At 42.3% G+C, this 22,507-nt stretch overlaps 1 protein-coding gene across 8 annotated transcripts in view; it reads right to left on the reverse strand.

Moving 5' to 3' along the window:
• Window positions 1-22,507, reverse strand: part of DIP2C (disco interacting protein 2 homolog C) — a 655,955-nt gene that overhangs the window by 191,096 nt on the left and 442,352 nt on the right. For all 8 annotated transcript variants that reach the window (XM_075315465.1, XM_075315466.1, XM_075315463.1 and 5 more), the window contains 6 exons: window positions 22,410-22,501; window positions 17,528-17,638; window positions 12,886-13,009; window positions 10,740-10,849; window positions 5,798-5,900; window positions 3,037-3,101 (listed from right to left, as the gene is read on the reverse strand). In XM_075315465.1, coding sequence (XP_075171580.1) covers window positions 3,037-3,101; window positions 5,798-5,900; window positions 10,740-10,849; window positions 12,886-13,009; window positions 17,528-17,638; window positions 22,410-22,501 — 605 coding nt within the window. The remainder of the gene's footprint in view (window positions 1-3,036; window positions 3,102-5,797; window positions 5,901-10,739; window positions 10,850-12,885; window positions 13,010-17,527; window positions 17,639-22,409; window positions 22,502-22,507) is intronic.

Raw genomic sequence — 22,507 nt, forward strand, 5'->3', positions numbered from 1 at the left:
CTGGAGAAAGTGAGGGAGATGCCGCCGTCTTCACTACCTCCAGATGTCAACTACATCCAAAACAGTGGACAGTAAAGCCAGTGCTGAATGTGTGCAGGGATTGCATGACATAATGTTACAGAATCCCCAGGAGATCCAGTACTGATACTGCTGGAACGGCACCAGCACTGGAGGAGAATAGAAGTGTTAATATTTTCCTACTGGAAAAAAAGAGATTAAGAAGAGGTTATCCAAACAGTGGATCACCCCTTTAAATTGTTTTGATTGGAATTAGCTCTCACTGCAACAGTTACTCCCAGTTTGCCAACTGGAAAACTCAGACAGCACCTTTGTTGTATGGGTGTATGTATGTATCCATTCAGTTATTCGAATTCCACTACATAAATATACGGAGGATACAGGCAAGGTGTAAATGTTACTACTTTAAAGGTGTTATTGCCTTTTAAAATGGGCATACGGGGGTCCTAGCATAAAAGAGAACAAAACAATGGACCTCACTGCTCCTCCATACTTCTGCTGTTCTAATCAAATTCTATCTGGGCTGCAAGTAATAGTCTCCTGCAGCCAATCAGTGGACAATGATGTGCTGCAGCGGTCACTGACATCCTCTGGAGGAAGAGGAAGGAGATCGGCAGGAAAATGCTGCTGCAGGTAAAAAGTGGTTATTGTGGCCAAGTCTTTTTTACATGATATATTCTGTCCATATGCTTTTTTGGGGCATATGGGAGACACCGAAGAGGTACCCAAACATGGACGCTCCCGCTATGGTAGACTTATGTATTACATATACTGGATGGCTGCTGCGGGGAAAAACCTATGGCACCACAGGTCTTTCGTTAGTGATAACAGCGGGGGGGCGGACAACTCTTCTAAAAAGGACTTGATCGCTCTCCTTGCATTTTTAATGAAATACTCGCAGCCCTTCCCGTCCCTCTTGTTCAGTGGCCCTTAATATTAGCCATATTCAATAACTGTAATAATACTGAAATTGTGTAATGACGGCTATTATGGAGTCTTAATAAAAGTTCTTTTCATGAAGAGGGGTCGATCTAAGTGAAGTGGAGGAGAAAATGATCCCAGACGGAAACATGAGATGCTGGAAATCCGAGGCTTTGTGAGCGGTAAAGGCAGGTGATAATACAGAGATGAAGTAATCAGTAAATGAATCACAGGGACTGTTTGCGCACAGTTATTGTCAGACTATAGAGCGAGCAAACGCACTGATGTAATCTGAAATGAAGGATTATTGTCATCTTTATGGGTTTAAATGGCCCTTTGTGACATGCAAGGATGGAAGGACACACTCCTAGAACAGGTGCTAGAACGCACAGTGTCTGCAGAATGAGCCTCGGCTGCCAGGCTCCAAATGACTCCTACAATGAAAGACCCTCGGCGGACCGCTCATCCTGCAGCACGACAGAACGCACGGCTTCAGGAAAACATAATAAAGCCAAAAACATCTGTACTATGGTCTCTGATGTCGTGAGGTGGGGACAGAGTAACAACCCGCAATTGGCAAGATTGTCACTGTGAAAAACAAGGAAATCAAGCCCAAACAGTAAATGAGAAACCTTTGGTCATAAAGATAAAACCGTCAAAAAGAAAACAACATCAATGAATAGAAAGGAAGAGAAGATCTTGTAGTCAAATAAAAAAAATTACATTCAGTTTTTTTGGGCAGCGAAAGGCTCTGTAGGGAATTAGGCCCATCAAATGGCTCATTTAGAGGAGTCATCCACTACTACTTTGATGGCCTATCCTTAGGATAGGTCATCAATGTATAATCGACCAAGGTACGACACTCTGCACCTCCCCCAACCAGATATTCTCGGTGCCGGTGGCGGCAGCAGGCAGAGGGAAATGCTCAGTTCTGGAGGTGCCCCAGCTTCTGATAGTGGCCGCGACTGGGTACTGCACATCCGTCTCCCATTCAAATTAATAGGCGGCGGATGTGCAGTACTCGACCGCTATCAGTTGATGGTGCAGCCCAGGAACTGAGCATTTCCGGCTGCCTGCTGCCGCCAGCACCTAAAATAGCTAGCATGTAAAATAGCTGATTAGCGGGGTTACTGGACCTCAGCTCATCAGACATTCATGACCTATCCTAAGGAAAGGCCAACAATATAAAAGTAGTGGATAAACTCTTTAAGCGTTCTCAGGGCCCCCACGTATTGGGGACAGTAAGCTCTTGTGTAGGCTTTATATAAAAACCTGCATATACACACAAAATAACCCAGTGATTCCCATCTACCTGGAAAGGTGCAGTGCAGCTGCCTTCCCCACAACACTCATATATGCCCAGACAAAGCAATGGTTGCTATTTTTATAGGGTCACTTTGGTACTTTTCCTTTTCCAAAAGTTGCATTTTTGTGTATATTTTGTACCTAATGGAGGTATGGGCTTCTTTATATACCCATGACCGATGTTTCCTCTACATCATTATATCATGTCAAGCTGACCACAACTAATATAAATGGCAAACCAGAATTCCTTAAATAAAAATTAATCATTTAAATGTTTTTTGTGTTTTTTTTTTTCAAGAAACTTTGTAATATATTAGAGAAATCTGCTCCTTTCTCCTCCTTTGCTGATCCTTCATTCTCAAAATTCTTAATTCACAAGTAAAAATTGGTCTTCAGTGAGGCTATATTTTCTCATTACTGAGATAGGAGATGACAGTTGGTGCTTATAAATTTCTATGGAGAATTATAACTGTCATTGTATCTGCTTCTTGATCCTCCATTTAACTTTAAAAGCACCAACTGTCATCTCCTAGCTCAGTAAATATATATATATATCTATATCTATATACACAAACATACACACATATATACACACACATTCCACTAAACACCATGAGGTGGCATGAATTAGAATGGATAAATTGGGTTGAAATAAGAGGGGCTGTACGCCGCCCCGAGACTGGAAAATTAACAACTTAATATGCAGTTGTGAGCAATGTGTAAATCTTAATAAACAGTCATGACGGGACATTGAATAATACTGCGAAAAACAAGAATAATTTGGCTTCGTACCGTCAGGATCCCGTGCCACAGTCCCACATCTTTCTTGAAATCCAAAACATTCACAATGGTTTCCGCTATGAAAGGAAAATACAATATCAGTATAAGAAAACACTGTACATGAAAAGAAAACAAAAAACAATAAAAACAAAATAAAAAAATCATATTTTATATATATATATATATATATATATATAAAAGAGAGAGAGATATTTTATATTTAATTTACACACACACACACATATATTATATATATATATATATATATATATATATAATATGTTACACAAAAAATACTGTTTTACTCCAAATGTGTTTTACAAAAATAACTATTACATGGATTACTTAAAGGAACTTTCCCAAAATCGCAAGTTATCCACTATCCTATTAATGGGGAATATCTTGCTGGTTACTTGATAGGTGGAACACCCCAGAAATCCTGAGTATGCAGCAGAGGCGCATGTGCTCAGCCTCTGCTCTGTTCATTATCTATGGGACTACTGGAGAAAGCAGAGTGCAGAGTCCAAATACAATACCTGTCTCACGCACACAAAAAAACATACCGGAATCTAGAAAGCACCAGAACAAAAATCTATCAAACTCTTAAAGGGGAATTCCACTAAAGAGAAACCATTTGTGACATGACTTAGGACACATCAATGGAGTGGAGGTCAATGAACTTAAAGAGGTTCAGCAAATATTAAAGGTTATTCCCACCTAAATGATTCTATCAAAATATGTAGTAGGTGTAATAATAATAATATTGGCAAATACGTCCAATTACAAATGTAGTATAGTTCTTCTGATTCACTATGTCACATACCTCATGTTCAGGGCATTGCAGGATCTTAAATCACGAGTAACTAACTAACTGTGACTATATGCGTGATCACAACCATGAATTCCCAAGGTCCTGCAATGCCCTGAACATGAGGTAAGTGACATAGTTGCCAATACTATTATTACATCTATTAAATATTGGGATCGGATCTTGGAGATGGGAATACCCCTTTAAGTTCTCAGCAAAGTATTGAACAATTACAGAGTTGGTGTAAGGAGCGATACTGGTGTAACATCAGCACGATTTTCCACAAATGTCTAAATGTAAAATGGTCTCCTCCAAGTAGATCAATCCTAGAGATAGCAACGTTCTTATTGTTGCTCCCACTTGTTCTAGCTATCGGTAGGGGTTTTTAAGTAACATCACAAATATGGCCACCTTATTGGAACAGAAAAATTATCTGTGAAAGTAAAAAAAACAAAACGGCAATATATTTTAGGAGGGAAAATCTTCTTTAACCCCTTCACGACATAAGACGTGTATTCCTTTGGTTTGTTGTGGGCATTTTCCCCTGCACATGACGGCTGATTTACTGAGCCATCATCTGCCTCGGAGATCTGCCCGCAGCTGTTAACCAGGTAAATCACACTGTCATCATGGGGTGCCGATGGGTTGACATGACAGCCGAGGGTTAGCTGGTGACCCCCCTGCTTGTCATCTCGATCCTCCTGTGAATACCAGCAGCAAAATGTCGTTCCTAGGAGATCGTGATTTTCGCTATGCAGAGCATTACTGACACAGTGCTCTGTATAGCAGAAGTAATCTGATAATCGCAGCTTCAAGTCCCCTAAGGGGACAAGTAAATTCAATAAAAAGTTTTAAAAAGAAGTTTTAAAAAATATTTAAAAAAAAAAACCAAAAAAGTTCAAATCACCCCCCTTTTTGCCCCATTGATAATAAAAATAAAAAAATACAAATATTTGGAATCACCGAGTTCTGAAATTTTTGATCCATCAAAATATAAAATCAATTAATCCAATCTGTAAACAGCATAACAGAAAAAAAATAAAAATGTCAGAATTACGTTTTCTTGGTCGCCCAAACACTGCAATAAAATGCAATAAGAGGCTACCAAAACATTGTATCTACTCTAAGAGGGTATCAGTAAGAACTTCATCTCAGAGAGCAAAAAATAAGAAGTCACCCAGCCCCAGATCCCGAAAATGAAAACGTCAAGGGTCTCAGAAAATGGAGACAAAAGCAACATTGTTTTTTTGTTTTTTTTTTTTATTATAAATTTCAGAATTTTTTTCACTACTAAAAATAAAAAAAAAAAAAGCTATATGTTTGGCATCTATGAACTCGTATCGACCTGGGGAATCATATTTTCAGGTCAGTTTTACCATTTAGTGAACATGGTAAATTAAAAAAAAATATCGTGCAATTGCACTTTTTTGCAATTTCACCGCACTTGGATTTTTTTTTCCTATTTTGCAGTACACTATATGGTAAAATGAATTGTCTCTTGCAAAAGTACAACTCGTCCCACAAAAAACCCAAGCCATTATATGGCTATATTTGGTGGAAAAATAAAAAGTTATGGCTCTCGGAAGAAGGGGAAAAAAAAACTAAAAAGCAAAAATGGAAAATGGCCATGGCTTGAAGGGGTTAATGCTCTGCTCCTCTCGCACTCCATCTACAATAATACTGTCATTTCATCATCTGCAGTTATTTTATGGCATAAGAGGACAATAGTGTAGTCTGGAGATGGCAGCTCTCCCTAAAGAGGAAATCTCCAACCGCTGGGTTCCAGCATAATGGAAACTCCTAGTAATTGTTATCCACTCAAAACATTGAAAACAACTTTTACAGCAAGTTTTAAAAGGAAAAGAAATGTGGATACAAACTAAAGAAATAACCTATTCAAACTCCATTCATAAAAAGTTCCACCATCATTTCTAGGGATGAGTAAAGGAAGTGGTCGGTTCTTACCTTCCGTGTACCCACAGGCTTGTGTGAGCGCCTGGCAATGTGTGAGGAGAGCTATTCTGGTCACCGTCACTCCTAGCACGCTGCCATCTTTACACGTTTTATACTGAAGAAGAAGGTACATACAACCAGAATAAATATACAACACGCAAGAATCATTTTACAAGGAAATGTTATGTAGTTTTCTAATATTTATTGCCTTTCCTTGACATTTTTAGGCTATCGCATTGCAGTGAATGAAGGTACCGGTCTAGCTATGGTTTTCTACAATGGATCAGTGTTGATAAGAGCTATAAGCCTGAAGGTAATGAACAACGTAATCTCTTGCTGCTCAAAGTTGATGAGAGTTCAATGGAAAGAAACATTGACAGACAAAGCTTTCTCCACCTTGGCGTCCAATTCTGAGATAATCAATTAACCAGAGCTTAATGAGATTAGAAAAAACTAAAAAAAAAAAAAAAAAAAAAAAAATTCTTTCTGTGCCATCTTTGCACATAGGCTGTGTCTGGTATTGCAGCTGAATAATAGCCACAGAGATGACTCAGTGGTTAGCACTAAATTTGCAGCGCTGGGGACCTGGGTTCAAATCCCATCAAGGTCAACATCTGCAAGGAGTTTGTAAGTTCTCCTTGTGTCCCCATGGGTTTCCTCCAGGTTTTCCAGTTTCCTCCTAAACTACAAAGACGTACTGACAAGGAATTTAGAATGTGAGTCCCAATGGGGACAATGATGATTACGTCTGGAAAGCATTAAAGGAGTTGTCCGACATACATTCCAAAAAATGTTTAAGCTAATCCGTGCTGTATTGTCATATAAATTACCCCTACATTATTTTTTTTTGTTTTCTAACTTTTGTTTCTCTTGAATTATCCCTTTATCTCTGCAGCCTCTTTGTTTACCTGCAGCTCAAGCAAACTTGACTTGTTGCTGTCCTTGGTTGCCAAACCTCACAGTCAGAGATGGCACCGCCCGGTCTCACTGTCCAGCCCCGCCCTCTGCCCAGCCATTGGCTGTCAGTATTCTGCTCAGCACAGACCTCTAGGACAGCACATTTTGGGCACATATAATATAGTACTGTGCTCCATCCTTGTGCCCAAGCTATAGTACTGTGCCCCATCCTTGTGCCCAAGCTATAGTACTGTGCCCCATCCTTGTGCCCAAGCTATAGTACTGTGCCCCATCCTTGTGCCCATGCTATAGTACCATGCCCCATCCTTGTGCCCAAGCTATAGTACTGTGCCCCATCCTTGTGCCCAAGCTATAGTACTGTGCCCCATCCTTGTGCCCAAGCTATAGTACTGTGCCCCATCCTTGTGCCCATGCTATAGTACCGTGCCCCATCCTTGTGCCCAAGTTATAGTACTGTGCCCCATCCTTGTGCCCATGCTATAGTACTGTGCCCCATCCTTGTGTCCATGCTATAGTACTGTGCCCCATCCTTGTGCCCAAGTTATAGTACTGTGCCCCATCCTTGTGCCCATGCTATAGTACTGTGCCCTATCCTTGTGCACATGGTATAGTACTGTGCCCCATCCTTGTGTCCATGCTATAGTACTGTGCCCCATCCTTGTGCCCAAGTTATAGTACTGTGCCCCATCCTTGTGCCCATGCTATAGTACTGTGCCCCATCCTTGTGTCCATGCTATAGTACTGTGCCCCATCCTTGTGCCCAAGTTATAGTACTGTGCCCCATCCTTGTGCCCATGCTATAGTACTGTGCCCTATCCTTGTGCACATGGTATAGTACTGTGCCCCATCCTTGTGTCCAAGCTATAGTACTGTGCCCCATCCTTGTGCCCATGCTATAGTACCATGCCCCATCCTTGTGCCCAAGCTATAGTACTGTGCCCCATCCTTGTGCCCAAGCTATAGTACTGTGCCCCATCTTTGTGCCCAAGCTATAGTACTGTGCCCCATCCTTGTGCACATGCTATAGTACCATGCCCCATCCTTGTGCCCAAGCTATAGTACTGTGCCCCATCCTTGTGCCCATGCTATAGTACCGTGCCCCATCCTTGTGCCCAAGTTATAGTACTGTGCCCCATCCTTGTGCCCATGCTATAGTACTGTGCCCTATCCTTGTGCACATGGTATAGTACTGTGCCCCATCCTTGTGTCCATGCTATAGTACTGTGCCCCATCCTTGTGCCCGTGCTATAGTACTGTGCCCCATCCTTGTGTCCATGCTATAGTACTGTGCCCCATCCTTGTGCCCAAGTTATAGTACTGTGCCCCATCCTTGTGCCCATGCTATAGTACTGTGCCCTATCCTTGTGCACATGGTATAGTACTGTGCCCCATCCTTGTGTCCATGCTATAGTACTGTGCCCCATCCTTGTGCCCAAGTTATAGTACTGTGCCCCATCCTTGTGCCCATGCTATAGTACTGTGCCCTATCCTTGTGCACATGGTATAGTACTGTGCCCCATCCTTGTGTCCATGCTATAGTACTGTGCCCCATCCTTGTGCCCGTGCTATAGTACTGTGCCCCATCCTTCTGTCCATGCTATAGTACTGTGCCCCATCCTTGTGCCCAAGTTATAGTACTGTGCCCCATCCTTGTGCCCATGCTATAGTACTGTGCCCTATCCTTGTGCACATGGTATAGTACTGTGCCCCATCCTTGTGTCCATGCTATAGTACTGTGCCCCATCCTTGTGCCCAAGTTATAGTACTGTGCCCCATCCTTGTGCCCATGCTATAGTACTGTGCCCTATCCTTGTGCACATGGTATAGTACTGTGCCCCATCCTTGTGTCCATGCTATAGTACTGTGCCCCATCCTTGTGCCCAAGTTATAGTACTGTGCCCCATCCTTGTGCCCATGCTATAGTACTGTGCCCTATCCTTGTGCACATGGTATAGTACTGTGCCCCATCCTTGTGTCCATGCTATAGTACTGTGCCCCATCCTTGTGCCCAAGTTATAGTACTGTGCCCCATCCTTGTGCCAATGCTATAGTACTGTGCCCCATCCTTGTGCCCATGCTATAGTACTGTGCCCTATCCTTGTGCACATGGTATAGTACTGTGCCCCATCCTTGTGTCCATGCTATAGTACTGTGCCCCATCATTGTGCCCAAATTATAGTACTGTGCCCCATCCTTGTGCCCATGCTATAGTACTGTGCCCTATCCTTGTGCACATGGTATAGTACTGTGCCCCATCCTTGTGTCCATGCTATAGTACTGTGCCCCATCCTTGTGCCCAAGTTATAGTACTGTGCCCCATCCTTGTGCCCATGCTATAGTACTGTGCCCCATCCTTGTGTCCATGCTATAGTACTGTGCCCCATCCTTGTGCCCAAGTTATAGTACTGTGCCCCATCCTTGTGCCCATGCTATAGTACTGTGCCCTATCCTTGTGCACATGGTATAGTACTGTGCCCCATCCTTGTGTCCATGCTATAGTACTGTGCCCCATCCTTGTGCCCAAGTTATAGTACTGTGCCCCATCCTTGTGCCAATGCTATAGTACTGTGCCCCATCCTTGTGCCCATGCTATAGTACTGTGCCCTATCCTTGTGCACATGGTATAGTACTGTGCCCCATCCTTGTGTCCATGCTATAGTACTGTGCCCCATCCTTGTGCCCATGCTATAGTACTGTGCCCTATCCTTGTGCACATGCTATAGTACTGTGCCCTATCCTTGTGCACATGGTATAGTACTGTGCCCCATCCTTGTGCCCATGCTATAGTATTGTGCCCCATCCTTGTGCCCATGCTATAGTTTTGTTCCCCATCCTTGTGCCCATGCTATAGTACTGTGCCCTATCCTTGTGCACATGCTATAGTACTGTGCCCTATCCTTGTGCACATGGTATAGTATTGTGCCCCATCCTTGTGCCCATTCTGCTCATCCTATAGTATGGCCCCTCTCCTGCATGTAGTAGTGTCCCCTATTCCGCCATACTTCACACAAGCAAAAAAAAAAAACAAAAAAAACAAAGACAAATCCTTCTCACATGTCCTGGTTCGCTCGGTGTCCTGCTTCTGACAACGCTTTATATCAGAGGACAGATTCCCGAGCGCTGTACAGAACGAGTTCTCTATGCAGCTTCTCCAGTGATCAGCTGCTGCCTCTGATTGGCCGGCGGCTGATCATTGCATTAGCTGTATACAGAGCTCTCATCTGAGCAGCGCTGGGGAATCGGTTCTCTCATATAAAGCACTGTCAGCTGCAGCCCCCTTGATGAACACTGCCGATGCAGGGGCCGCAGCTGACAGAGGACAGATTCCCGGGCGCTGCTCAGATGCGAGTTCTGTATGCAGCTCTCCAGCTTCCTCAAATGCATCAGGTGCTGCCTCTGATACATGGGAGGGTGCGGGGAACGGGGGACGAGGACTCCACGCACGATACCCGCCCAGCAGGGTGGCAACATGCAGTGGCTGTTTTCCATGTCAACATGGTCCTGCCCCTGTTGATATGACATCACAGGAATCAGCAAAATCATGGCAGGAGCAGTCAAATGACAGCTCTGAGCCGGGGGAGAGGGGCTTACAGCAGGGTAGGTAAGTAGTCACTATCTACTTACTGACCTGACTAATGTAACCCCATAGTGAAATTACAAAAAAAACAAAAGGCAAAATAAGCCGGATAACCCCTTTAATGGGGCCATATAAGTGAGTAAAATACATAACTAATATTAGACCCAGCTTATAGAGAGTGGGTCTATGCACCAACTATTGGCACCCAAAAGGTCTCTTTGACCCATTGATTGAAAACCAGTCTTTTTAAAGACCCATGATAATTCAGGACCCTGTTGGAAGCTTGTGAACCCCATTGCAAAATCTCTGTTGCTTTCATTGTGAACATTTGTTTTGCTCTTTAGAAGTGTCTAGGTTTTCATATGTAAGTTCATGGGAAGAAATAACTCCGTCCTCATACGTAGGTTAAATGTTGCTCAGTGGAATAGAAGTGTCAGAGCGCGGGCATGATATACGTACCTCTATATACGCAGTGTCATTATTTGCATCCTTGATATGTGGAAACCAATCACGAGGAGGTTTGGAGAGGTGTTTTGATTCTGTGACAAACCAAAGCAGCTTTGGCCAGCCTTAGAGGGAAAAAAACAAACAAAAAACCCCAACAAAAAACAGAAATTGTTATCTCAATATAAATATAAACAGCAATTATAAAACTAATAAAAAAAAGGAAAAAAATAAAAACAATTATTAACCAATAACTTTTTATCAGGATCATAGGCTCTATAACAACATCCCTTGTAATATGGGAAAATTAATATGGAGTTAAAATCTGTAAGAATTGGAAGGAATGTTGGCAGTACATTATTTTTTGCCGCATATGTTTGGGATATACCAATACTCTTAATGGTGGACAATCCCCTACGGACATCAAAGGGATGGTATATAGATAGTTAACAGAAGGTACATAAAGAGGAAATAATAGATCAGGTACATCGAATATGAAAAATAGTCAAACTGTTTCCAAAAGTGCGCCAATCTCCTGTTACCGACATTACCAGGAATATTTAGGGTACAACTATTTAGAAGGTCATTCATACAAATAATGCAAATTAAAATGTAAAACAGCTACCATAAAAAAATGAAACCGAGATCATGACTAGTGATGGGCGAATAGTAACTATTCGTGTTCAGGTAATGCTTACTGAATAACGAGTACTATTCCAGTATTCAAATGAACCGGTTTCCCATTGATTTACATTAGGTTCGTTATTCGTGACAAATACCGGAATATCACTTTGGAATTCGTTCTAAACAATCTAAACACAAATCGTTAATATTCCCCCATCACTAATCTTTATTTCTAAAGGACAATAGAAAAGTGAAATCGGATGGTAATGCCAACACATCCATTATACATACTACCTGGTCACATTACAAATATCAGGATCCATTATAAGGACGGATATCATCTATAAGATCCATTAGAATTTGTCACATTCTACCATAAATTATGTACAATATAAAGTTATATTGTGGTACCATGTTAGCCAGGAAAATCGATGTAAATACTTTTATGTCGAAAAATTTCACTCCTACAATACTTTTGTGATTTTTGGACATAAAAGTATTTACATCAGTTCTACAATAAAGTAAGCCGTAATGCCAAAGTGAATGAAGATTTCTACTGTGATGGATCATGGCCACTAATCTGGCTCATGGTGTAAGCCAGGGGTCCTCAACCTGTGGCTTGGCAGCTATATGTGGCTTGCGGCTGTCTGTCAGCTTGGTATTATAGCTAAAAGACAGAAGTGCTAATAGGGATTTTACCAGATAAGCAAAGGGTTAGTATATAAAATAATATACTCACCAAATGTGGTTGTGAAGGGTCACAACCACCATAGATAGCATGAGATAATGGCGGCTGCCGCGGCCCCACGTGGAGATGCCTTCAGAGTAGGAGGAGATAGAGGGGTTAATCCCGCGCAATCCGCCAAATAAGATGTAGAAATATTGATAAATTAATTAATCTTTTATTCAATAGGTCTACGCGTTTCGAGGTGTGAAAACCTCTTCCACAGGACCAGAATATCAACAATCAATCAACACTGATTGTTGATATTCTGGTCCTGAGAAAGAGGTTTTTACACCTCAAAACGTGTAGACCTATGGAATAAAAGTTTGATTGATTTATCAACATTCCTACACCTTATTTGGCAGATTGCGCGGGATTAACCCCTCTTTCTCCTCCTACTCTGAAGATGTCAGCTTGGTATAGTACCACCATGTCTAGCAAATGGCTATGAACAATGGGTTTCCAGATGGTGACTACTCTTGTACAGAAGATCAAATCTGGATATACATGGTGTGGGAAGGGTCTAGATGTGGCTAGTGAGTCTCTACCAGGGATGTATGTGGTTCTTCAGGTAAGAAAGGTTGGGGACCACTGGTGTAAGCGAAGGCTAATGGTGCTTATCAATGAGTGATACAATGAGTGTGGATTCATTCCCATTAAGAGTTGCTCTTTGAGATAATGCAATGCACTTCTAAATACAACTTTTACTAAGCTTTTTTTTTTTTTTTTTACCAAAAGAGGCATATAATTTAATGTCCCATTTTGGCAAAAATCATAAAAGAATCTTCCAATCAAGTGCTTTCAGATCCTCACCTTTAAATTGTGGTATCTCCCCCGTAGGACTCTTTGGCAGTCCTTTATGACAGGCATCACTAGTCAAGGCCACAGTAACCCCACAGCTTCCTAACAAAAAACCAATCTGCTGGCTCCCTGCATCCTGGAGAAGAGAAAACACAAAACATCAAAAAACAAGAGTTCATGCCAGGTGTCCAAAGGGTTCAAGAACCAAAGAGCAGCGTGGTACCAAAGGACATGTAAAACTATCTCTATTCTATTTTATTCACGCCAATCAAATACTTTAGGAATTTCCATATTTTTATGTGGATTTACATAATACTTAGTATGTGAATGTTTTATATGCATATTGTTATTTATGTTATTATGTTATTTATGAATTATTTAGGTCTTTAAATCTTATGTATTGTTAAAATTAAAGTAGCTCTGTCACCAAATTTCCCAATGCAGTCTGCATATGTTATTAAGTAGATCTCTTAGACATGATGTGGCTGGTGCACGTACTGTGAAAATCTATCCAATATGAGAAATTAGGATCAATTTCTGCCCAACTAGCCAAAATAACAGCTCCTCAGTGACCTTCTCCGCTGCAGAGCGTTCTCACTGCTCATGACAAGCTGCAGCTGTCTGTCAAACATGGTTAGCAAAAAATTAATACAACTGGACTCTTACTCGTCAGTTAGATTCATATTAATATAAGGATTATACTGTCGTTGTGACATGAAAAATCACAGTAACTGCACCATTCTCACCGGGTGTAGGAGTTATATTAAATAATGTAATGCAGTTTGTATTGTGATAAATGATGACAAAAACTAGAAAAAGAAAAAAAAGCTCTAATTGTAAACACTTCAGATTTCCAAAAATATGAAGTAGTTAAAAATGACCGGACTATTCTTCCGGTATTTTCCGCTCAGAAGATGCTTTTTGCTTTATATTACAAGTCAATGGTAAAGCTCAAAAGACTGAATGTTTTTGAGCGTTTTACCATTGTTTTGGCTACAAATTTTTTTTAAAAAGTATAGGTAAATGCTGCAAAAAAAGAAAAAAATACACAACAAAGTACATGTTAATCAATAGATCTTGGAGTAATAATAATTTCCACAATTGGATGTGTTTAAAAAAAATGTTCCTGTGCTGAGATAATCTTATATATGTGTCCCTGCTGTGTACTGTGTAATGGCCGTGTCTGACCGTACAGGGACATGGTCTGATCATATTACAGCTCCTGGGACGGGGAGAAAACAAAAGAGTATACAGACAGGACAGTATAGGATCACAGATGCGATTTTCTGCAAGGTAAAACATTTCCCTACCTGTTTAACTACAAAGTTTTACCTCACAGAATCAGTTGAAATCTATCCTGTCTGTAAACCTTTTTTACTTCCTCTCGTGTCTAAGAGATCTGATGTATTCCAAAAATGTTCCTGTATGATAATTTTGTTTCTCTCACTGAGAGCAATCATTTTTCAACTGGCTAACACGGTACCAAAACTTTTTTTCTTTTAACCTGTATGGTCAGACACAGCTATTACACAGTACACAGCAAGGGAACATTTATAGGATTATTTCAGCACAGGAACCTTTTTTCTTTTCACATCCAATTGTGAAATTATTACTATTGATTAAAATGGACTTTGTGTCAAAAGCCCTTAAGATATTGATTGATGCCCCATCCTTAGAATAGCTCATCAGTATCCGATTAAAGGGGTCTGGCACATCCACAAATCAGCTGTTTTCAGCTCTTTTCTTTTCACTATGCAGCGGCCATTGCTACTTAGCACCTAGGGAAACAACCACTACACATTGAGCTGGCGTTGCACTGTTTCGGGATTGTTCACAGTTTATTTCCGACGATTACTGGAGCTGAACACAACTGATCAGTGGGGTGTCAAGAGTCAACTCCTATAGTCCTATACTGATGACCTATTCAGAGAATAGATGAGTAATTTTTTAAGCCCGCACAACACTTCTACAAGTTTTCCTTGATTCTTAATACAGATTGCGATTATGTTTAGGATGTTTATCTCCCAGTTCTCTTCACCTCTATTAAGCAAAGCCTGCAGACTAGATTTTGTAATCTATTGGGTAATATTTGGGCAAGGATACAATCAATATCTCATGCAACATTATAATCTCAAGCAAAATTAGCTGCATAATTCACATGGGAGAAGAAAGAAGAGAAAAAACCCACTGTGACAAATGTGATTTGTTTCTCTGCTGTAAGATGCATATTTTAAGATAATCTTGCCGTTCGCCATCTTCTCCGCTGCAGGCTACATGTCTATGTGAACACTCCTAGACTTCTGTCAGCCCCGCAGCCCCAAACTGAGCTGGGAGGACTGAAGCTAATTCTCCCGCTATGTAATGTATAGTGACTTTGTGAATATGTGACATTAAAATAGACGCACATTCATCTCAGATCAGATTTTCTAGATTAATTTAAAATTGCGTTAGAGGCACAAACACTTTTTGAAGTCAAATTTCCAGAATACTTCAGAAAATCACTCAGGATTGAAATAATGTAAAGTGAAGATGAAGATTGAGAGGGGAATTAAAATAAACACAATAATGAGGTTTAAATGGGTTATATCTGGAATTATACAACTGATGAAAAACCATATGACAGCCGTCCAAGTTAGAATACGGTCTGCCAAACACTCATTCAGCTCTCCTAATTTTCCCATGAACAAGGGTTGAGTGCTGAAATTCAACGTTCCCGATCATTCCCTGGCAGGGAGACTGGGGAAGGCTCCATTCGTGGTGGACCAGCTCTACCACAGTCGGGGAGGTTGGATTAGTTTGTTCTAATGTTTATGGGGGCAATCAATTTAAGATCTCTGGTATATAATTGAATGGGAAAAGGCTATATATGAGCCACTACTAAAAGTACAGCACTGTTGTCTTGGATGCACTGTGGTTCCGTCAATCAGCAAAAGTCAGACCACCTAAGAATCGGCCACGTCACAGTCCTTGAAACAAACTCTCTTAGATACTTTTGTTCATCATTGTCACTGATCTTGACTGTAGGAAGCTGAAACATATGGTGTTTGGTGATGGTTTAAACCTGGTAATCACCTATGATTTACTACCTATTGAGTAGGGTAAGAATAAAAAAAAAAGGTTGACTTCTTAAAAGAGACCCTGACATCAGATACATGCTGCCTAATCCATAGAGAACATGTATCAGGCACTGACTGCATTTATCTCACCCAGGTATGTGTCACACCCTGTCACTGAGTTGTCACGGCCAGCTGACAAAATAGTGGCAGCAAGTGCTAGAAAATTCCAGAGATTGGCAGCACGTGTTATCTGACAGTTTCCTGTTCCTGGTTTCTGCAGCAGCAGACTCTAGGGCACTGAGAAACTGTCATTTTTTCCTCTCAGTTGCCAGCCACTGACTTCCTTTATAAACCTTACCCTGGGGTGGTTTGGGTGCGGTTTATAGTTCTTCCTGGCGGTGGTCTGCAGCGGTCATCTACTGCTGCTACAAAGACTTCTGTGGTAGCTGCTCCTCAGATAAGTGTTTGAGTTTTGCTAGCTACCTGGGCTCAGGTGATAGCATTTGTGTTTTCCCTGTATTGTTTCCTTTTGTCTTCCTTAAGTGTTAGTGGTGTCGACAAGCACTCATAATTGCAATCCTTAATCAGGGCCCAAATCAGGTATCCAGCTCGATGACAGTGTGCAGCCTGTATAGGGTCAATGAGGGCAGTGAGGGTGAGCTGCAGGTTATTGTCAGGAGTCACCACTTCCCCCTTTCCCTAGTGATAAGACATTTCATTCCCCTTCCCTTTGTGTTGTACTATACAGCCGGAATAGCTTGTACCCTCAGCCATGACAGTATGTTTGACTCTGAAGCACTGTGGTATTTTAGAGAGACAGTCAGACAAAGACAGGGAAAGAGACAGAGACAGACAAGGAAGAGACAGACAGGGAAAGAGACAGACAGGGACAGAGACAGACAGATGCAGGCAGGGAGACAGACAGGCTGGGAGACAGACAGACAAAGAGACAGGAGACAGAGAGACTGATACAGAGACACACTGGGAAAGTGAAGACAGACAGAGACAGACAGATAGAGACAAAGAGATACAGAGACATACAGGGAAAGAGACAGAGAGAGACAGACAGAGACAGACAGAGAGAGAGAGACAGGGAGAGACTGGTAGAGAGGGAGAGCGGGAGAGAGACAGAGACAATTACTATCCCGGGCAATGTCGGGTACTGCAGCTAGTATCGTTCTATAAGGGAGTAAAAGTGAATAGCGAAATAGTGCCAGCAAACCCCCTACCATTGGTTTAGATAGGAGATCAGTGCTAACTTGGACTTTTCCAATGTGGTTTTCAAAACTCAGAAAAACCTCTAACCATATATTCCATTTATATCCACAGATGTTGGATTGGTGCTATATGTCCCCCAAAATAACACATGCTGGAGATGTATGCTGTTATGAAAAGTGTATTATTTTTTTTCTTTTTTACCAATAATGCAAATCTAAAGAGCTGATGGATACTAGTTCGTAAATCCTATGAAGTATGAGTGGTCCTTTCATACAGGTCTTCTGACCACCAGAAATGAAGCTGGAAATCTCTTACAAATATAACCCGGCAGGAGTATGAAGTACATGGCAGCATACAGTAATGGGGTGACAGCACCTCACCTTCCTTGTAAGTGGCACTTCAATGGGAACAGGAACAACTTCAGCTAACAGACAGCCATAAAACGCTACCATAAACGCAGCAGGATCATTATTTGGAAAAACGAGGGCCACCTACAAGAACAAACAGGGAGTTAAATGAAGACTGAAAGCAATTAAACAAGTCTGAGTAGGTCATAGAGTTTGTGGTTCAGAGTCTGCGAAAAGGCAATACACCAAAAAGATCAAAAAGCATTAAAGTTTTCTTGCAGTGTTTGACTATATTTCCTTGCAGTCTTTGACTCTTAAGACAGTTTCTATTGGAAAAACATTCTAATCCAAATAATAAAATAGTAATTTATGACCAGCAGCAAGTTAGGCAACTTTTCAGAGGTTTCGGGGATTTTCCCTATTCCTAAAGATGTGTTTCGGCATAACTTGGATGAAATGGAGCAGTAACCACCTCCCCTTACGGACAGATGTCACCTAGGCCATAAATATCTGATCGGAGTGGGTGCAACAACCGGTACTCCCATTGATTAACTGTTCCTGGACGCTGCCGAAACACAGCCCCTCCATCATTTCTATAATGGGTGCAGCCGGGAACAGCAAATCCAGCCCCATTTAAATGAATATGGAGTGGATATATACAATAGTACCCGGCTGCAGCCACTATAGTGTTGGCAGATCTGTTGTAATCTGGCAGCATCCAAAAATTTGCAGCTGGTAACAACTGATCGGCGTTGATGCCTGATGTCGCACTCCCACAAATCAGCTTGAGATCCCCTTCAATATAAAAAAAAAAATAAAAAATAGTGGCCAAACTCTTAAAGAGGATCTGTCAGCATTCTGTCACATGGAGTTTTGCACAAACTTTGCAGACTGTCATGGCGGCATTGGACTCTGTTCAGATTGCAGATTGTGACACTCTGGCAGAGTTTCTCTGGTGTCTGGGATCAACACAAGCAGACTCGGGTGTTGACCTGCTGTGTGCTGATTCATAGGCAGGCTAGCAATAGTTAATCTCTGCTAGCCTGCTTGCTCCTATGGTCACATGTTGTGGGGAAGCCTATCACATCTCCTCACCTCCTATTTATGCTGGTTGAAACCATCCACCTGTGCCAGCTGTAGTTTATTCTATGTTGGGTTTTGGAGTGTGGTGTTCAAGACTTACGGGTAAAAGTAGTGCTTACTGCTTGGTGTGGTTGTGGAGTTTACCCCTGTTTTGTACTTCCTTCCTGCTCTTGTTTTTTCCTCCTGAACCCCTTATTGTCTGAATATTTGTGTGTGCATGCTGTGTGACAGAGATTTGGTTTTCCCTTGTCTGTCTTTGTCTGTGGGTTTCATCACACTCCTGTCTTGTCCCTCTCTGAGGGGAAGGGGAGAGGGAATCAGATCAGCACTGGTCAGTAGGAAGGAGATGCAGGCCTCTCCACCATCAGGAGTATCCCTGAGGTTAGGGATAGATAAGGGATAGCTAGCTTGAGGGACAGCCTAGGAGCCAAGGTTCTCCACTAACCCATAGTCAGTGTTTATATTCATATCGAACATTGTGCCAATTCTCTACCATTCTTCCTTGAAATATATGACAGACAACTGGGTTTTACTAGTTGGGGAGGAGGTCATCTTACACTGTATAAATAGATGTTTAACTGCTCAATTGCTGACAATGCCAGACTGTGTAGGGACACACTCTCTTGGTGAAGAGACTGCGTAGGGACACACTCTCTAGGTGAAGAGACTGCGTAGGGACACACTCTCTAGGTGAAGAGACTGCGTAGGGACACACTCTCTAGGTGAAGAGACTGCGTAGGGACACACTCTCTAGGTGAGGTGACTGCGTAGGGACACACTCTCTAGGTGAGGTGACTGTAGGGACACATTCTCTAGGTGAGGTGACTGCGTAGGGACACACTCTCTTGGTGAGATGACTGTAGGGACACACTCTCTAGGTGAGGTGACTGTAGGGACACACTCTCTAGGTGAGGTGACTGTGTAGGGACACACTCTCTAGGTGAGGTGACTGTGTAGGGACACACTCTCTTGGGGAGGTGACTGTAGGGACACACTCTCTAGGTGAAGAGACTGCGTAGGGACACACTCTCTAGGTGAGGTGACTGCGTAGGGACACACTCTCTAGGTGAGGTGACTGTAGGGACACACTCTCTAGGTGAGGTGACTGTGTAGGGACACACTCTCTAGGTGAGGTGACTGTGTAGGGACACACTCTCTTGGGGAGGTGACTGTGTAGGGACACACTCTTTTGGGGAGGTGACTGTGTAGGGACACACTCTTTTGGGGAGGTGACTGTGTAGGGACACACTCTTTTGGGGAGGTGACTGTGTAGGGACATACTCTCTTGGTGGGGTGACTGTTCACACTGAGTTGTCAATTTATTCATACATTTTCAGGAGGAATAACAGAGGAACAGCATAAAACAGAATAGTAAGGAAAAGTATTTGGGGATTGTTAATTTGTAAGGAATACACTTATTTACTGAAATAGACATGTCAGGCGCAGTGACACAGTCTACGTCATGTTAACGAGGATCTAAGAAATTCCTAGTTTCATGGATCAATATAGAAAATGGAAAAGATCACATAATTCCACTTCATCATGTATTTTCATATGTTAAAACAAAAACCCTCCGTCTTTTGCTGTAAAATGAACGTATTAAATATAACCAAGCCTGTACTTTGTAATTGTGGCCCCAGAAATATGAGAGATTTGGAGTTACACAGCAGTAATTAAAACGCCGTCTTTGGAATTGTATTTTCAGAAGGAAATTAAAGGTTTAGGCCGGTCTCACTCCCACAATGGGTGGGAAACAACAGAAAATGTAGTTTAACGGCTGTAGCATATTTATCCCAGAGAGACGGAGCGGCGTGTTTGCATGAATCCCATCTGCACTGTAAGTCCTTGTAATCTGCCCTTTCAGGGAACAGAGCTGTGAAATTACTACGTGTTACAACATAATTATGCCTTTACAGTGCACTGACATTTTGGAGCAAGTGTGGAAGAGACGCGGAGCAGAGACCTCAGTGCCATCTTCTAATTTATACCTTTTGAAGGTTTTGGGTTTTTTTTTTATCATCATCAATGAAAGTCTTAAAAATATCTAAAGTGAGAAATTCTATGTCTAGGTCACATAGATAAAGGAACAGTCCGGTCTAATGTATGGAGTCCGGAAAAAGCTGATATTCATAAAGGAAATTTGTTTTCCATCAATCTCATCACCTGGACAATATGAAGACAAATTCACTCCCCGGAGACCTGAAAGTGAACTTGTCAGGAGCAATTTAAGGGTACTTGACACGCTGCGATCTCGCTAGCGAGCGTACCCGCCCCAATCGGTTGTGCGACACGGGCAAATCGCTGCCCGTGGTGCACAACCTCACTTACACCCCTTACACGGACTTGCCTGCCCTGCGACGTCGCTGTGGCCGGCGAACCACCTCCTTTCTAAGGGGGCGGTTCGTGCGGCGTCACAGCAATGTCACACGGCAGCCGTCCAATAGAAGCGGAGGGGTGGAGATGAGCGGGACGTAACATCCCGCCCACCTCCTTCCTTCCACATTGCCGGTGGACGCAGGTAAGGAGATGTAACTCGTTCCTGCAGTGTCACACGATGTGATGTGTGCTGCCGCAGGAACGTCGAACAATATCGTACCTGCAGCAGCAACAACATTTTGAAAAGGAGCGACGTGTCAACGATCATCGATTTTGAACGATTTTGCAATCGTTGATCGTCGCTCCTTGGTGTCACACACTGCGATGTCGCTAATGGCGCCGGATGCGCGTCACTAACGACGTGACCCCGACGATATTTCGTTAGCGATGTCGCAGCGTGTAAAGCACCCTATACACCCAGACCCACGAGCAGTTCTGAGTGCCTATTGCTAATCCCGGCCTAACTGTCCCTGTATCTAGTAGCATACATAAAGAGATTTTCGGGCTTATATGGTTTCTGCAGGCGGACACCAGACGCAGTCTACTACGTTTGGGTGTCTGCTTCCAGTAAAAGTATGTGCGCACACAGCATATTTTTTTACTGCGTTTTTGCGTTGCATTTTTGGGCTCAAAAGTGGTGGACTTTGCTTTCCCAGCAAAGTCTATGACTTTTCATTTTTGCTGTCCACACACAGCTTCTTTTTAAAGCTGTGTTTTTGAAGTGGAAAAAAAAATGGCCATGTCTTTTCTGCGTTTTGCTGCATTTTTCCATCCATCCAATGCATTGGAAAAACACAGCAAAACGCAGTGGTCAAAATCGCAGCGAAACGCAACCAAAAACGCAGTGTTTTTACCGCTGCGTTTTTGCCACAATTGTGTTTTTTGTGCGTTTTTAGTGTCCAGAAACGCAGTGTTTTTGATGCCACAAAAAATGGTTAGGTGCGCACATAGCCTAAAGGCCCTGTCACACACAGAGATAAATCTGCGGCAGATCTGTGGTTGCAGTGAAATTGTGGACAATCAGTGCCAGGTGTGTGGCTGTGTACAAATGGAACAATATGTCCATGATTTCACCGCAACCACAGATCTGCCAAAGATTTATCTCTGTGTGTGACAGGGCTTTTAGCGTATACTCCGTTTGCACCATTACAGTCAAGGCCCATCGTCCGAAACCCTTTTTGCGGGTGGGTGGGTGGGGGGGGGGGGGGTCGACGGAAGCTCTCCAACAGGACTAGTGAACGTAGATAACGCAGTGTGAAAGTGGCCTTAGTGATACATCGTGCAACTCAGGACCTCTTTGCCTACATCATGCTGCTCTTAGATGAGGTAGCAAAAACCTGCTGACATATTCCCTTTAATAGACGATGGAAAGAAAAAAAAAAAAATCACATCCAGAAAAAGCACAAATTTTTATGATCCCCAAAGTAGTATATAAAGACTCAATGCATAGCATTACCCTATCTCCAGGCCTGACCATGGGCTCTTGCTTAGTTCCCAGTTTATGAAGTATATTGTAGGCAACTTTCATACTTCTAGTCCACAGCTTTCCTGTTA

The sequence above is a fragment of the Anomaloglossus baeobatrachus genome, chromosome 6 (assembly GCF_048569485.1).
Source record: "Anomaloglossus baeobatrachus isolate aAnoBae1 chromosome 6, aAnoBae1.hap1, whole genome shotgun sequence".
NCBI lineage: Eukaryota > Metazoa > Chordata > Amphibia > Anura > Aromobatidae > Anomaloglossus > Anomaloglossus baeobatrachus.